Source organism: Saccopteryx bilineata, chromosome 3 (genome assembly GCF_036850765.1).
Source record: "Saccopteryx bilineata isolate mSacBil1 chromosome 3, mSacBil1_pri_phased_curated, whole genome shotgun sequence".
Taxonomy (NCBI): domain Eukaryota; kingdom Metazoa; phylum Chordata; class Mammalia; order Chiroptera; family Emballonuridae; genus Saccopteryx; species Saccopteryx bilineata.
Window position 1 is genome coordinate 164441929 of NC_089492.1, and position 18525 is coordinate 164460453.

Sequence of the window (18525 nt, forward strand, 5' to 3'; positions counted from 1 at the left end):
TGGTGTGTCGTAGGTGTGTTTCTATGGATGCACAAGAGAAATGATACTATGAAAAATCAGAGGCGTAAGGAATGACTTTTTGTTCAGTGGACAGAGCGTCTGCCTGGCTTACGGAGGTCCCAGGTTAATTCCCGTCAGGGTACACATGAGAAGCAACCATCTGCTTCTCTTCCCCTCCCTCTCCCCCTTCTCTACCTTTTCTTCCCATAGCCAGTGGCTTGATTAATCCAAATATCGGCTCCAGGCACTGAGGACAGCCTAGTTGATTCAGCATTGGCCCCAGACAGGAGTTGCTGGGTGGATCCCAGTTGGGATGCATGCAGGGGTCTATCTCCCTTCCTCTCACTTAAAAAAAAAAAGGAAAGGCCCTGGCCGATTGGCTCAGCGGTAGAGCATCGGCCTGGCGTGCAGGGGACCCGGGTTCGATTCCTGGCCAGGGCACATAGGAGAAGCACCCATTTGCTTCTCCACCCCCCCCTCCTTCCTCTCTGTCTCTCTCTTCCCCTCCCGCAGCCAAGGCTCCATTGGAGCAAAGATGGCCCGGGAGCTGGGGATGGCTCCTTGGCCTCTGCCCCAGGCGCTAGAGTGGCTCTGGTCTCGGCAGAGCAACGCCCCGGAGGGGCAGAGCATCGCCCTCTGGTGGGCAGAGCGTGGCCCCTGGTGGGTGTGCCGGGTGGATCCCGGTCGGCGCATGCGAGAGTCTGTCTGACTGTCTCTCCCCATTTCCAGCTTCAAAAAAATATAAAAAAAAAAAAAAAAAAAAAAAAAGGAAAAAAGAAATGATTTTTAATGGGGGAAGGAGACATAAAGAAAGGCTTCATTAGGGACATGCATTTAATGATGAAACTGCAGGGAACAGGGACGTGGCCCTGAGGAAGCACCAGATGTATGTTGGAAAGTGTCAGGCTGGTGGAGTGTGATGAGAGATAAAGCGGGATATAGGGTGAGGTTAAATTTAAAGAAATTGTTATTACCAGATTGCTGTGCAGTTAAAAACCATTACAGTTTTTTGACTAAAGGGAGTAAACTGATCAGAGCTAAGTGGTGAAAAAACTGTGGTTGGGGAGGCTGATTAAGAGACTGTTTGTTCCAACCATAGTGAGAAGGAAGGAGTATTTAACAAAGTCCTGAACACAGAGGCTGCCGAGGAGGGCAGGATTGGAAAGAGATTTTGAAATATCCAGTGCTAATCTCTGTTAGAGAAGCTTGAATTATCACTGAATTTTAACTATTTTAACTTTCTAGGGCTTTTGGAAACACTTCTTTTTTTTTTTTTTTGGACAGAGAGAGCGTCAGAGAGAGGGACAGATAGGAACAGACAGAGAGGAAAGAACAGACAGACAGGAAGAAACAGAAAGACAGGAAGGGAGGAAGATGAGAAGCATCAATTCTTCATTGCAGCTCCTTAGTTGTTCATTGATTGATTTCTCATATGTGCCTTGATCAGGAGGCTACAGCAGGGCGAGTGACCCCTTGCTCAAGCCAGTGATCTTGGACTCAAGCTGGTGAGCCGGTGCTCAGGCCATCGACCTTCTCTCTCCATATGCTCAGGCCGGCGACCTCCTCCATATCCCAGTCTGATGCTCTATTCACTGCATTACTGCCTGGTCAGAACTGAAAACATTTTTTATAACAATTTGAGATAAAATTCACATACCGTTATTATTCACCCTTTGAGAGTATACAATTCAATGTATATGTCAATGTGTTTTGTATATTCAGAGTTGTGCAAATATCCCAGTTTTTATCATTCTAAAAGGAAACCCCAATTTATTCAGCATCACTTCTAATTCCCTTATCCCTCTTCATCCTTTAGTCAACTACCAGTCTACTTTTTCTTTCTTTTTTTTTTTTTTTTTTTGAGAACCCAGATGTATTTTACTGTGACAGACATTACAGAAGTTGCCAAAATTACCACTTTATTTCTCTGTGGATTTACCTATTCTGGATATTTCATATCAATAGAATCATATACTCTGTGGTGGTTTATGACTGACTTCATTCATTTAGCATAATCTGTTCAAGATTCACCTATGTATATATCATTTCTTTATTTTTATTTTTTAAAAATTTTCATTGATTTGAGAGAGAGGATAAGGGAAGGGGGAGGAGGTAGGTGGGAGTGAGAAAGAAAGAAGCATCAACTTGTTTCACTCAGTTGCTTGACCCAGCTGTGTATTCAATGATTGCTTCTTGTGCTGCCAACACAAGGACAGTCTGATTAAACACTGTGTAACTAGGCAGTGGGTTTTCTGCAGAAAGAGGTTATAGACTTTAAATTGGTATGTACTTGCATTTCCATGTGGTAAGATTTTGTAGCACCTATGAAATTACTTTGATCCACTGGACTTACTGATCAGATTTCAGATCTAATCTTGTGGAGATGAAGCCATTTTAGCAGTTCTATGTGAGGCTCACAAAATCATTGTCTATTTGATTGAATAGACATACTACTAAAGCCTAGAGGAATAATTCCATTTTTTATCTTTTCTTATTTTTAAAAAATGTTATGCTTTTCCTCCTTTTCATTTCTCTTCTCTGCTTATCTCAGAAGGATAAAACTTATGTGAAGATGTTCCAATTGGATGTGTATTTGTGTATAGGGTCCTGGTATAGCCCACTGTCAGTGTAATAAATTTATTTTTCTTTCTATGACATAATACTAGTTGAATATGTGGTTATGACTGAGAACTTTAACTGTCCTAGTTAGACAGGGTAAATTGTTGTTTTATAGTTAATAATAGTTACTAGTTTTTGAATGCTTACTGCATGCCAGGCACCGTGCAATGTAATTTTTGTGCGTTATTTCATTTGGTCTGTTAACACCCTTAAAAGAGAGGTGCCATTATGATCCCCCTCGACAGGGGAGGAGGTTATGCTCTTGACCACTGCTCCGCATCTTTCGAGAGTACACTTCATGTAGCATATTTTATAGCTTACCACATTCCACTAAATCAGGCAGAAATTGGCAGTGTTTCTTGACTGGTCTGTGGCTGAAATGGTCAGGTGGAATGCTGGACTCCATTACTGCTTGTATTCTAGGAGCCCTTCTGGGTTTCAATTTCCTTATTTTTAAAATGAGGGACCCAGAACAGATAAATGCTAAGATTTTTTAAAATGTTAATCTTTCATCAAATTAATTCAAGTATTCACTTCAAGAATGGAGAGAGATGAGAGGCATCAATTCTTTGTTGAAGCTCCTTAGTTCATTGATTGCTTTCTCATATGCGCCTTGACTGGGGGGGGGCGCTACAGCAGAGCAAGTGACCCCTTGTTTAAGTCAGTGACCTTAGGCTCAAGCCAGCGACCTCAGGGTTTCAAACCTGGGTCCTCTACATCTCAGTCTGACCCTCTATCCATTGCACCACCGCTTGATCAAGCTCCCTTCATTTTCTTATCTAGGATTTAGAACAGATAGAGCCCACATAATTGCATCCTCCATTTTCCACCCTTTAGATTTAAATATTTTTCTTGGGAGGAGCTGAGGTGGCACTAGTTGGCCTGGGAATGAAGGTTGTTGAGCAGCCATGTGCAAGGCAGTGTTCTAGGAGTCAGGTGTATTATGTGCATTATCTCATTTAATCCACACAAAGTCCCCTGTGGGATACGCATTATTGTCTTTATTGAAAAAGAGAGCAACCACACTACCCCTGTGAGAAAACTGAGGCTCTTGTGATCAAGCCCATGACATAGTATTAATAAAATTCTTCCTGTTTAATTTGCGTTATGGATTCCATCAGGGGAGGAACTGACTCATCTCTGTGCACTTGGCTCAGAGCCTGAATCAGGTAAATCCCCCACCTAATATACATAGACTCCTCCTTACCTTCCCCCACAAACCTGCTCTTCCTTTTCTCTTCCCTAGTTTAGTTAAAAATATGCATTACCACCCACTTGCTAGAAACCTCAGCCTTGGCTTTAGGCTCCTCCCTGTGGTCTAACTGGAACCTCTCACAAATCAGCGAGCCCTGTGGATTCTGCCTCTGAAAGTCGTGTGTCTTCCTCCCTGTGCTTCGTTGGCCCCAGACAGTCCCCATCCTATTCTGGCCTCTTGACTCATCCATCTTCTTCACATCTGCCCTATATTCCTTCCTCAGTGTGACCCAGTCGTGACAGTATTTTGCCTGCAGCTCCCTAGTAAGTTCTTGTTCTCTACTGATTACTCCTCAGTCTTCTCAGCATGACTTTCACAAACTGGTTGTGCACTGTTCTCTGTACCGATTTCCCACTCCTCACCACACACCAGGCAATGTCACCGGCCCTGGACACTCATGTCCACCCTCTCACCAAATCTTTGTTCATACTTGTCTTCACTTGGGATGTTTTTATTTATTTTTTCTCTTTGTCAATCTGACTTGTTGCTACTTCAGCTCAATAAAAATTAATTGTTGCCATCAGACTCTTGTCTCAACTGAACAAGCGCAATTTATGAAAGTTTAATTTTATGATAAAAGCAGTATATTATTTTCAAAAATGTTTACAACATAACTTCTTTAAATAATTCAACCCCTAGGTATATTTAAAATATCCTATATATAGCACTTTGGTTTTCAGGAACAGACCTATGTTGGCAAGAAAAAAATATTTTAGTGTATACTCTGTCCTCCAGTGCTTTAGAGAGTGGACAGGCTGGGCAGCATTCATCACCAGGGCTGTGATGAACCAATTAGGAGAATGGGTCAGTAGCTCCTAGGAAATCCTATAGCTGCAGCTCAGTCATCACTGGCTGGGTCACTATGTCAAGGGCCCTAATGAGGGCTGAGTTGAGATGACAAGCTGTGAGCCCAAGGCAACGTCAAGTTGGAGCCTGGTTCCAGGGTAGAGATCTGTGGCAGTTAATGACAATGCCTGTGTGCTTTTCAGAACATCGAGCTGAAGGTCGAAGTGGAGAGCCTGAAACAAGAACTCCAAGACAAGACACAGCATTTGGATAAAACTTGGTGAGTTGTAGTCACCCTATTTGAGCTCTGGTCACTTCCAGAGTCTGGATCACTAATCTGAGAATAGTCGATGTGGAACCAACTTCCTTAACCTGAATATGGCATTTGGATGTCATGTCTAGTTCAGGAATTGAAATCACGTGCTTTCTTTCCCTTGGGCTCTGTGTCTGTTACTAAGTCTGACAGACATTGTCTTAGATTACTAAACTCACCAGACCTAAGCTTATAAATTCCCTATTCAATAATCTAACACCAAGGGCTTGCATAGAGTTTGGGGGAAATGGACACTCTCATGATGCTGTTGAGAGTGTAAATTGTGGTAGTATTTTTGGTATGTGGCACTCCCTATCAAAGAAAAAAAGCATTTCCTTTGATTAAATAATCCTTTCCTTATAAATGAAAACATGAGTATGAAAGGATAAATGTATAAGGATGATTACTGAATCATTATTTGTAATGGCAAAAACCTAGAATCAACTATGCCTCAGTATAGCTGTCATTAAAGGCATTTTGATATAACCATATTGTGGAATATTATGCAGTCATTAAAAAGAATGAGTTAGCTCTATGTTATTATCCTGGTGGGAAGTCCCTGACAGACTAAATAATGGGGAAAAGTGCTAAGTGTTGTTTATACTATCAGCCCCTTTGAGTAAAGACAAGCAGTCCTCTCTTGTATGTACATGTGTTTGCTTAATAATGCCTAGAAAAAAACTGGAGGGTTATGTATCAAATCCTTTACATTGCTTCTAGCAAGGGAGTGAGAATGGAGTTTGTGATGGGGAGAAGACTTGATTTTTTCTTACATACTTTCCTGTTGTTAAAATGGTTACTTTTGTAATTTATAGTTTTTATAATTAAAAAGCTAAGTTTTAGCCCTGGCCGGTTGGCTCAGTGGTAGAGCGTCGGCCTGGTCCCGGGTTGGATTCCCGGCCGGGGCACACAGGAGAAGCGCCCATCTGCTTCTCCACCCCTCCCCCTCTCCTTCCTCTCTGTCTCTCTCTTCCCCTCCCTCAGAGAGGCTCCAATGGAGCAAAAGATGGCCTGGGCGCTGGGGATGGCTCCTTGGCCTCTGCCCTGGGCGCTAGAGTGGCTCTGGTCGCAACAGAGCGACGCCCCGGAGGGGCAGAGCATCGCCCCCTGGTGGGCAGAGTGTTGCCCCTTGGTGGGCGTGCCGGGTGGATCCCGGTCGGGCACATGCGGGAGTCTGTCTGACTGTCTCTTCCCGTTTCCAGCTTCAGAAAAATACAAAAAAACAACAACAACTAAGTTTTAAGTGATAAGTATTATTAAAATTATTAAAAATAATTTTCAGATTATATCCTGAGTTCAGAATACATTCAATCTGTAGTGGTATTCTTACTATCGCTATAGCATCTCTTGGTACTTAGGATGACAAGTCCAGCAAGATCAGAATACCCAAAACCAGACTCAATAATACACAATGTACTAGTATTATTATACACTAAAGCAGGAAGTGAGCTGATAGATTTTAGGAAAACATGTAAAATAACAACTGATTAATAGATTTTGAGATTTGTGTAATGCTTTAAAATTTTTTTATGTCATTTCAGTTCTAAAATAGGTAGCATCATTCTATTTTTACAAATGAGAAATTTAAGGTGCAGAGTGCTAAGACTTCTCAAATGAGTGGCAGAATCCACATCTTCTGGCATCAGTTCAAGGCACTGCTGACTTTAGAACAGCTGAAGCCTGTTAACTCAGGGTTCCCGACTAACTGAGCTGCTCAGAAAATGTTTAACTTCCATTCTCAAGATACTATAGTTAGCTTTCATTTAGTGCATTTATCAAGGAATACGGAGTCAAAGTAAAAGTTGATTCTTTTTTTTTTATTTTTATTTTTTTTAACATAGAGAGAGAGTCAGAGAGAGGGATTGATAGGGACAGACAGACAGGAACGGAGAGAGATGAGAAGCATTAATCATTAGTTTTTCGTTGCGACACCTTAGTTGTTCATTGATTGCCTTCTCATATGTGCCTTGACCTTGGGGCTACAGCAGACCGAGTAACCCCTTGCTCAAGCCAGGGACCTTGGGTCCAAGCTGGTGAGCTTTGCTCAAACCAGATGAGCCCGCGCTCAAGCTGGCAACCTCCGGGTCTCGAACCTGGGTCCTCTGCATCCCAGTCTGATGCTCTATCCACTGCGCCACCGCCTGGTCAGGCTAAAAGTTGATTCTTGAGGTCTGACTATTTAAGGCTTTCTATTTAGGGTTATTCTTTTTTATTTTAAAAGAAGTATTAATATTATATTTTAAAATTGACTCTGAACACTTGAGTTTCTATTACCTAATGAAACCTCATAATTTCTTATAAGGCTATTCTTTTGACTTGTGTTCCTCAATACCATCAAGAGCCTTTTATCCCCGAAAGGCTGTATAATGACATGGGAGCTCAGGTTAAATGTAGCCTGTGGGATGGTACTGAGTAGTGTCCACCAGTAACAAAGCAATTCTCTGATCTTTAGGGAAGCTCCATTTGATCTCCATGGACACAACCCTCTAGGTCAAATATTAAAGAGCCACTGAGCTTGGGTAGAGTGACTTTGATTTATCACAAGTCTGTGGAGGTACAGTATTGTTCTCTGCCTGAACACAAGAAGGTGGTCTGTGGTTCTCAATAACTGGCTTAAAATAAGAACCGGAATTAAGATCATTCAGCACCTGATACAGCTCCCAAATTTCTAATCCTCAGACATCCAAGGGCAGCTGTTGTTAGCTAAAAATAAGCCTGTGACACCTTACTCACTTTGAGCTAGTGCCTGGACATTCATTTCTAAGGACTTCAGAGGAGCAAAGCTAGTCCTAAACCCTGGGCTTCCATAGTTTCAGTGTCCGCTTTCTGCATGGGACCATGGGAAAACTGGGTCAAACTCTGGACAGGTAGCTCAGATTCAGGATGAATATTTATGGGTTACGGGCTATAAAGGAGGAATGCATTTCTGTGGCTGTCCAAACGGATATTCTGTCCCAGCAACCTATATGGAAGGAACACTTTAAATTCCAATAATAAGGCCCTGGCAGGATGGCTTGGTTGGTTAGAGCATCATCCAGAATCTCAAAGGTTGCTGGTTTGATGCCCATTCAGGGCACACACAGGAATAGATAGATGTTCCTGTCTCTCTCCTGCTCTCCCCTTTTCTCTCTCTATCATCAATAAAATAAACATTTAAAAAAAAGAAAAGAAAGATAAATTTCAATAGCAGGAAAGGCAGGGAACTAGCAAAGCACTCTGGGAGGACAGTCTGAATGGAAGACTCCAGGGATAGATGACAGTGAATGTGGATACTGAGTTCTGAACCATTTGGTGACTACCCACCTTCCCAATGAAAGATTCCCCTCATTAAGCTGAAGCAATAATGAGGCCTCTAGGGAGTGGTGTATTCTGATTGACAAGCAATAAAAATGTAGAGTTCCCAAAGACTGCCTGTAAAAGGTGGAAAGAGCATCCCACAAGTAATTGCAGAGGAGAAAAGGCTGCATTTTTCTCCTCATGAGTATGAAACAGCCTTACTGGGTTCACGGGCTAAATTCCATGACTGGCTCTGACTGGCTCGTGCTCCGTGGTTTCAGTGCCGATGTAGAGAATCTCAACAGCCACAATGAAGCTGAGCTCCGGCGCCAGTTTGAGGAGAGACAGCAGGAGACAGAGCATGTCTATGAGCTCCTGGAGAATAAAATCCAGCTTCTGCAGGAGGTGAGCAGCCTTCCAGAGGTCCGGGCTCCTCTTTCCCCTCCTTCCCCATGGCTCTGCCCCCTGCGTGTGCCTTCCCCTCCCTACTTGGCTTCCCAAACTCATCCAGTGCCCCTGTGTTCCAGGGCTACTCACCTGCGTGGGGACTTTGCAGCCTCTCAGGTGTTGTTGTTCTTGCAGGAATCCAGGCTAGCCAAGGATGAAGCCGCGCGAATGGCAGCTCTGATGGAAGCAGAGAAAGAGTGTAACCTGGAGCTCTCGGAGAAGCTGAAGGGGGTCACCAAGGACAGGGAAGATGTGCCAGGAGACTGGGTCAAGCCAGACCGATACACTGAGGCCCTGGCCCAGAGGGACAAGTAGGTGCCTTTCATTGGTGCTGTATTTGTCACTTGTCTTTTGCCTGTTCTCAAGCCTATGAGCATATAGAGTAACTGCCCTGTTCCCTTTTAAGGACTGACAGTGTCCATTTATAAGGCTCCGAGGCTCCCAGAACCAGAGACTTTCTTTTTAGGGTTGTCTTCAATGGTATTCATTAATGAAACTCATTTGTTGGCAATTGGGAGCCTTGGGCAGATGTAAATAGAAGAGCAGTCAAAGGGTAGCAAGCAGGAGACGTGCATTCATTTATTCTACAGACATTTTTTGAGCACTTGCTACTTTGCAGACACTGGGTCAGGCACTGAAGTTACAGAGATGAAAGGCCCACTTCTCTCATCAAGAAACATGTTGCTATAAATGATCCGATGTCATCATTTCTTATGGCTGAGTAGTATTCCATAGTATATATGTACCAAAGCTTTTTAATCCACTCGTCCACTGACGGACACTTGGGCTGTTTTATATATTTACAACAACATGGATGGCCCTTGATAACATTATACTGAGTGAAATAAGTAAATCAGAAAAAACTAAGAACTATATGATTTCATACATAGGTGGGACATAAAAATGAGACTCAGAGACATGGACAAGAGGGTGGTAGTTCCGGGGGTTAGGGGGGAGGGAGGGGAGGGGAAAAAAGAAAACCAGATAGAAGGTGACGGAAGACAATTTGACTTTGGGTAATGGGTATGCAACATAATCAAATGTCAAGATAACCTGGAGATGTTTTCTCTGAACATATGTACCCTGATTTATCAATGTCACCCCATTAAAATTAAAAAAAAGAAACATGTTGCGCAGTCCTAGTAAGTTCTCTGATAGAGGGACATGGGATGCTCTGGAGACATGTAGGGTTGCCATCTATTCTAGACTAAAAGTTTCTTAGAGCAGCTGAAATCTGAGAGTTGAAGAATGCATAGAAGTTAGAAGAAAGCATAGGTAGTGGGTGAGGAAGAGAAACATTCTGTGCAGAAGGAGACACTGTGGAGGGGACACAGGGAAGGGCATGTTTCAAGACGTGCTGCTAGTCCCGTGTAACTAGAGCAAAGGGTCTGGGCAGAGTAAGAGAGGTAAACTGTACTGACCACAGGGGTATGATTGTGCCAGCTCTGTGTGCCATAGTGAGGAACTTGAATTTGTTCCTAAAAATAATCGGGCAGTTGGTAAGGCCACCACTGTCTGAGTTATGGCAGCAACTTCTAACTATTCTCTTCACTTCCATGCCAGCCCCTCTACAGTCCATTCCATCCAACAGTTCAGAGCAGTTTTGAAGTGGAGACTTCAACATTATCAAATTGACAAATAATTGAGCCTCTTAGATGCCAGATAGGATAGTGGCATAAAAAAACCCTTAAGTGGGCCTTTAAGTGCAGTGGACCTTAAATGCAGTGGATAGAGCATCAGACTGGGACATGGAGGACCCAGGTTTGAGACCCCGAGGTCGCCAGCTTGAGCACAGGCTCATCTGGTTTGAGCAAAGCTCACCAGCTTGGATCCAAGGTCGCTGGCTCGAGCAAGGGGTCACTCGGTCTGCTGAAGGCCTGCGGTCAAGGCACATATGAGAAAGCAGTCAATGAACAACTAAGGTGCCACAATGAAGAATTGATGCTTCTCATCTCTATCCCCTCCTGTCTGTCTGTCCCTATCTGTCCGTCTCTCTCTGTCTCTGACACACACACACACACACACACACAAAACCTTAGGTAGTTTTTAACTGAATACATAAAAATGTACATGGCCAGTGTGATCTTTTTAGGAAATAAATCTGATCTCATTTAAAAAGCTCTCCAATGCCTTCAGGAGATAAGATCCATTTTCCTTAGTGTGACCATCAAAGCCTTTTATGATCCAACTCCTGATTTCTCCCAGAATCATTCCCCACTCTGACCCCTCACACTTCACTGATGCCAGACTAGTAATAATGATGATAAGACTTGTTGCGCTGAGTACTTTACATCCTTGTTTAATTCTCCTCACAATGACAGAGATAAGGAGCATTATGCTTTATAAACGAAGAAGCTGACAACGCAGCCTGGTTTCAGGCAGAGCTGGAATCCATACCCGGAAGCCACACTGCCTCCATGTAAAGCAGTAACACTATGTCAGGGCTCCAGAATGTTGCTCATGCTCTTTCTTCATCTATCTTTTTACCACCAGGCGAACTCCTATTCATTCTTTAAATATATATATAATTTATTGGGGTGACATTAATTAATAAAATTATGTAGGTTTCAGGTGTACCATTCTATAATACATCATCTGTATATTGTATTGTTAATTTTTGTTTTTTTTTGTATTTTTTGGAAGCTGGAAATGGGGAGAGACAATCAGACAGACTCCCGCATGCGCCCGACCGGGATCCACCCGGCACGCCCCCCAGGGAGTGATGCTCTGCCCACCAGGGGGCGATGCTCTGCCCTCCGGGGTGCCGCTCTGTTGCGACCAGAGCCACTCTAGCGCCCGGGGCAGAGGCCAAGGAGCCATCCCCAGCGCCCAGGCCATCTTTTGCTCCATTGGAGCCTCTCTGAGGGAGGGGAAGAGAGAGACAGAGAGGAAGGAGAGGGGGAGGGGTGGAGAAGCAGATGGGCGCTTCTCCTGTGTTCCCTGGCCAGGAATCGAACCTGGGACTTCTGCACGCCAGGCCGATGCTCTACCACTGAGCCAAACAGTCAGGGCCCTGTATATTGTATTGTATATTCACCATCCCAGTCAAGTCTTCTTCCATCACCATTTATTTATCTCCCTTGATTCTCTTCTACCCCCTCTGGCCCCTGTCCCTTTTGTAATCCCCATACTGTTGTCTGTGTGAGATTTTTTTCCTTTGCTTAATCCCTTCACCTCTTTCATCCAGTCCTCTAACTGCCATCTCCTCTGACAAGTGTCAGTCTGTTCTCTGTATCTGTGAGTCTATTTCCTATTCATCCTTAAAAACTAAGACTTCTGTTACTTCTGTGAAGGTTTTTGTAAGGGCAGTATTAAGTTTGTATAGTTGCTTTTTTATATATACACATCTTTCACTGTACAATTCTCAGTGTGGTCTTGTATTCTTTCAGATCTTCCCTGCTAGACTCCGAGACTTGTTAAACTAAAATAAACACTTGTTAAATTAAAATAAAAAAGAAAGAAAGAAAGAAAACATATTTACACCTGACAGATGACTTGAGGGAGTTCAATCAGATGGTCTTGACCAGCTTTGTAAAGTGGGAGAAATAGATCATCTGTAGGAACGGAAGGTCAGAGCAATGTGTGAACTGGGAGACAAGGAAAGTAGAGATGTCCCAGCACTGATACTGTGCGTACTTTGATACGGAGTCCATATTCAGCATCAGAATGATCGTTACAGTGTGCATTTGTATAGTGCTCCTAAGTTCTTAGCCCCAATCTTAGCTGGTCATCATACCCTAAATGAATTTGTAATTCGTCTCTGAGATTCCTATTTGACTTTCTGGTACCCCCTCACTTTTTTGCCAAACGATTCTCCTCTCAAGGTGCTATCACTGTCTTACACTTACACAGGTGTAATCCAAACAATTGGAAACATTTCATCTAATACAGCACATTTCCAAGGAAAGATGTGTCTAGTACTCAAAGATTTACAAACAGGGAAACTGCAAGATATGCCCTGCATGCTGTAGATGAAGAATAACTGTTGATTTGAACCTGTGGTTTGTACATTTCAGTACATCATGTAGTCATTCCACTTAATCCTCATCTGAGAGTCCAGCCTCTTCTCCAACTATTGTCTCTTTCCCCCCCAGCCTTTGCTCCTTTCCTCTACAGTGACTCTTGCCCAAATACACCTTGTATCTTCATGCCTCCGTTCCTCTGTTCATGCTCTTCCCTCTTAGTCTGGAACATAACCCAATCTTCAAAATCTTTTCTCCTGAGCTTCCCCCTGACTCTTTCCTGTCAAACGAATCACTTTTTTTTAGCTGTCTTCTTATGGCTCCGTGGCAGCACCCAGTCTACCACATGGTCTACACCTCCAGTGTGATAGCGCTTCATTGCGCTCTGTTACTGTTATTTGTTTCTACTGCTGTGTCTCCCCACGCCCCGCACCTTTGGCGCACATATTGAAAGAATGTGAGGTTCTACAGAGCAGAGATTGTGTCTTTTCCAACTTTGTATTCCCAGGACTTGGTAGAGTGTGTTGAGTATACATAAAGGTTATCTAAGAATGGTTTCTTGAGTGAAACAACAGTAATTACCACCTCCAAACCACAACATCTGGGCACTTATTTCAAGATTTACATACCTATGGTCTATAGATTCATAGGGTGACTTCAGGAAGTCCAAAAACCTGGTGACAGTGTAAGCAAAAAGTCACTTGGGGCCCTGGCCGGTTGGCTCAGTGGTAGAGCCTCGGCCTGGCGTGCAGGAGTCCCGGGTTCGATTCCCGGCCAGGGCACACAGGAGTGCCCATCTGCTTCTCCACCCCTCCCCCTCTCCTTCCTCTCTGTCTCTCTCTTCCCCTCCCGCAGCCAAGGCTCCACTGAAGAAAAGTTTCCCTGGGCACTGAGGATGGCTCTATGGCCTCTGCCTCAGGCGCTAGAGTGGCTCTGATTGCAGCAGAGCGATGCCCCAAGATGGGCAGAGCATCGCCCCCTGGTGGGCATGCCGAGTGGATCCCGGTAGGGCGCATGCAGGAGTCTGTCTGACTGCCTCCCTGTTTCCAGCTTCGGAAAAATACAAAAAACCCCACAAAAAAACAAAAAAAAAGTCACTTGGGTGAATATTTAGGGGCTGGAGCAGAACACATGGCTTTCAGAAGGAAAGAAATAGTTTAGTGGCCGTAAAAGACAAAAAACCCTACTGTTTTGAACCATGCTCTTTTGGGAGTGGACTGAAAGTAATAATAGTATATCATGACCTAATTGTTGTTACTTTTTCTTTGGTCCAGACAAATTGAAGAACTGAATCAGAGCCTGGCTGCCCAGGAGAAGCTTGTAGAACAGCTCTCTCAAGAGAAACAACAGCTGCTACATCTGCTGGAGGAGCCAACCGGCATGGAACTGCAGGTGAGGCCTAGGCTGTGCTTCCCGAGGCATGCGCTTCATGCTCTCAGGGGCCCTGCTTTTTTTTTTTTTTTGTATTTTTTCTGAAGCTGGAAATGGGGATAGACAGTCAGACAGACTCCTGCATGCGCCCGACCGGGATCCACCCAGCACGCCCACCAGGGGGCGATGCTCTGCCCCTCTGGGGCGTTGCTCTGTCGCAACCAGAGCCACTCTAGCACCTGGGGCAGAGGCCAAGGAGCCATCCCCAGCACCCGGGCCATCTTTGCTCCAATGGAGCCTCCGCTGCAGGAGGGGAAGAGAGAGACAGAGAGGAAGGAGAGGGGGAGGGATGAAGAAGCAGATGGGTGCTTCTCCTGTGTGCCCTGGCCGGGAATCGAACCCGGGACTTCTGCACGCCAGGCCGACGCTCTACCACTGAGCCAACCGGCCAGGGCCTGCTTTTTAATATCTAAATGTATTAGCTATCTGTTGCTGTGTAACAAATTACTACATATTTAGTGGTTTAAAACCATATACATTTAAGGCCTGGCAGGGAAGCAAAGTTGGATAGAGTATCATCCTGATACACTAGGTTGTGAGTTTGACCCCTGGTCTAGGCACATACAAGAATCAACCAATAAGTGCATAAATAAGTGGAACAACAAACTGATGTTTCTTTCTGTCTCTCTCTCTCTCTCTAAAATAAATTTTAAAAAATAGTCATTTGTTATCCCACATTTTCAGTAGGTCAGAAGTCCAGGAATGGTTTAGTTGGTTCTTCTGCTCAGGGTCTCACAAGTATGAAATCAAGGCTTCAGGGAGCTGCTTTCTCTTCTGCAGGCTCACTTAAGAAAGAACTTACTACTAAGCTTCATCAGCTTATTGGAGGAATTTATTTCTGTGTGGCTGCAGAAGTCATGGCAGCTTGCTTCTTCATAGCCAGCAGTGGAGGGAGGGAAAGAGAGAGAAAGAGAAGGGTGGAAGGAGAAAGAGAGAGACTTGCTTTCTCACTTCTAAACACTCTTTAAGGGGCTCACCTGATTAATCAGGCCCGCCAGAATGCCATCCTTTTTGGTTCACTTAAAGTCAACTGAGTAGAGACCTTAATTACATCTGTAGCATCCCATTACCTTTGCCATATAACATAATATAACTTTGTAGTAATAATCCATTACCTTTGCCTTATTCTGTTGGTTGGAAGCAAGTTATATTTATTGTAGGTCCTGCCCACACTCAATGGATGGGGATTATACAAAGGTGTGGAGAGCTGGGAATGAGAATAATGGGGACTGTTAAAATTTTGTCTGCCTCACTGAGTGATATAGAATATGTAATGTGGTTTTAATATTGAAGATAGAACCCTGACTGGGGTGAAAATAACTGCATTGATCTAGATTGTTGTTCTCGGAAGTTATCTCAGAGGAACTCCTGTCCTCCATTGGACTTTAACTTACTAAAAACATACTTTCTAAAGGAACCCTAGAATATAAATGTGTCCAGACCATATAAGCAATTACCAGGTACTGTATTCTTAGAGATCTTAGACCAATAATAAAGCAAAATATATGTAGTTTAATTTATTGGTTCACAGATATAGAGGTTGGAACCAGGATAAAAAAAGAAGTGATATAAATTTGTTTAAAGTAGTTTCCCTCCCTTTCCAGTGTTGTGGCACAGGTGACAAATGATCCTATCTGTAAGGTGTAGTGGTAAATGGATGGAGCTTCTCAAATGGAGGTGTCCAGCTTAGGTGCTTAGGCCACAATGAGGGCAGACGAAATCACTCTCTTTGCCACGCTTGTAAACCTCTCAGACTGTGGCTTCATTTCGGTTAGAAAGTTCTGGTTACACTTAGAAAATGATGTGTGTGCATATAATTTGACATGATGAGTAAAATTCAAGCTCATAGACTTTTTGCAAGATACATATTGAAATATGTGTAAATCTGATGGGACTCCTGAAAAGATTTCATAACACTTATTTAATTAGAAAGAACCTGACTGGTAATTTGGAGAATTTGATTTCTATACTAATTCTTTCTCTATTAACTGTATGATCATGGGTACATTCCTTTCTTAGCTTCTATATGTGTAAAATGGGAAAATTAGCCCAAATTATCTCCAAAGTCTTCTATAATTCTGACATTTTATCATAATGAATTCAGTATCATCAGAAATGTATCATCCTCAAAGTATACACTTTGAAAAACTTAATACTCATGTGAATTCTGAAATAAAATCACTCTCACTGCTTTAGTTTTATACTTACAGACAACATAAATATGGTTGTATTTGTGTACACGTGCTTATTTTCATCAGTATCTTTGGTAAGCACCAAAATGGGGATATGTACCTTGTTATTTGCAGTTACTGGGAGGACTTTATTTGGTACCAGTTTTCAGAATAAACTTGAAGAACAGAAAGATGGAAAAGACAGGACTGTGGTGGGCCGCTCAGAGGCACACTGGCCGGAACACCCAGGCTGGGAAGCTCTGCTACTGCAGCCTCTGACAATAGGACCTCTCAGCAGGGACAGAAAGTCTCCCACAGCTCATGTTCCATGTTTTCCCTTTGGGTTTGTGCCTTGTGGGAATAACGAAGCACCAAGTACTGGCCAATCTATATAGAATTATTTGGTCATCATTATTCCATATTAACAGCCCAAAGTGGCCTAGCCAGAGAACGCAGCCTTCTGGTGAGTGTCTAACAGTCCTCTGAAAGCTTCCTTCTCCCAGTGTATTCAGATGCCAAAGACAAGGAAACAGTAAAATGGCAGGAAAGCATGAGCTCAGGTTTTGGAATTTGGATCCGAGTAGCAACACTTTATGGTTGGCCTTGGGCAAGTTACATAACCCTTCTAAGTAGTTTCCTTCTCTGTATAATAAGCATAAAACCACCTAATGTTCAGCTATTTGTAAGGATTAGAAATAACATATATGAGCCCTGGGCAGGTAGCTTGGTTGGTTAAAGCACTGACCTGAAGAGCAAAGGTTGCCAGGTTTAATTCCTGGTTAGGGTGCATACAGGAATGGGTCAGTGTTCCTGTCTCTGTCTCTGTCACTTCCTCTATCACTAAAATCAATTAAAAAATTTTAAACCACAAATATAAAAAAAGAAATAATATATATGAGGTGTCTAACATATTACTTAAAACATGGTAACTACTAGCATCATTATGTATATTAACAACCTAAAAGAGAGTAAAGGTGTTCTTAAAACGAGTAGCAGCTATAAAGAAAATGAGTCAGATATTGCAAGCCTCACTCATATTGCAACTATCTTTGTTTTACAACAAAGACAAAATTAAATGTCAGTTATTAGTGAGATCAATGGTTGTATTTCTCCCTCTGGACTTGTTAGCCTTGAACAAAGAAAAACTATTATATAGGGAAAAACTGAACTCGTAGTTGTTAATGAGAGTTATTGCTCCTCAGGAGGACCATAACAGAATATGCATGGTTCAGGGTAAATTGGTCACAATGATAATTATATCTCACTTAAATCTCCTAGACAAAAAGAAATACTGAAGCACTTTCTGTAACATCTTGGGAACATTTAGTCACACTCAAATGATTCAGGTTACTATATAAAACCTAAAAGTGAATTTATAGGATTTCTTAAATACATATTCCAAGTGTAATTTAAAACATTTATCAGTGAATATTCAACAACTTTTCTGTAATAATGAAATCAGCACATATTGTAGCATTTTTTATGTGCCAGGTGCTGTTCTTATATATAAAGTCAAATTAGCTCTGGGTAGCTCAGTTAGTTAGAGCATCATATTGAGGTTCAGAGATTGCTGATTAGAACCCCAGTCAGGGCACATACAGGAATAGATCTATGTTCCTGTCTCTTTCTCCTTCTCCCTTCCTCTCTTGGTGAAATAAATAAATTAAAAAAAAATTTTAATAAAAAAATAAACTCAAATTAATTTAAGTCTTAAAACAACCCTGTGAAGTATTTATTTATGTATGAGACATAAAAAGAGAGTAATTTATAATAAAATAATGTTTATTTTAATATGTAAATTCTTGAGCACAACTATATTAAAAAACATAAAGAAATAGGTGCTTATACCTGTAATAAAAATTACTGTGACTATCACAGCTTCAAATGTGTTCTGATGTTATAAATGGAATTATAACATGCAGATAGCTTACACTGGAACTTCAGAAATGGAAAATGGCAATGCTGTTGTAATGAGCTAGTGGTCATGCCAGGTGATAATGAGCTAGTGGTGATGCCAAAGTGAGAAACTCTTGGTCAGTTTCCAGATGAAACAAAAACAGCCCTCTTTTAACTTACATAGCAGTTCAATTCGTGGAAAATTTAGTGTTTAGTAACGTGTTCATATATACAGTAGAATTAAGTCCTAGGTTCAGATGACTATAAAAACAGTTTTATTACCCCCACCAGTGCCCTATGGGATATTTGGAAGTCATTCAAATGCCATGCTTTGTCCATTGCAAATTATGTAGCACCCTTTGCCCCACT

General features: G+C 42.5%; 1 protein-coding gene across 6 annotated transcripts in view; it reads left to right on the forward strand.

Moving 5' to 3' along the window:
• PDE4DIP (phosphodiesterase 4D interacting protein) overlaps positions 1 to 18525 on the forward strand; it is a 201226-nt gene that overhangs the window by 77925 nt on the left and 104776 nt on the right. For all 6 annotated transcript variants that reach the window (XM_066268147.1, XM_066268148.1, XM_066268149.1 and 3 more), the window contains 4 exons: positions 4864 to 4940; positions 8531 to 8654; positions 8832 to 9007; positions 13933 to 14050. In XM_066268147.1, the coding sequence (XP_066124244.1) occupies positions 4864 to 4940; positions 8531 to 8654; positions 8832 to 9007; positions 13933 to 14050 (495 nt within the window). The remainder of the gene's footprint in view (positions 1 to 4863; positions 4941 to 8530; positions 8655 to 8831; positions 9008 to 13932; positions 14051 to 18525) is intronic.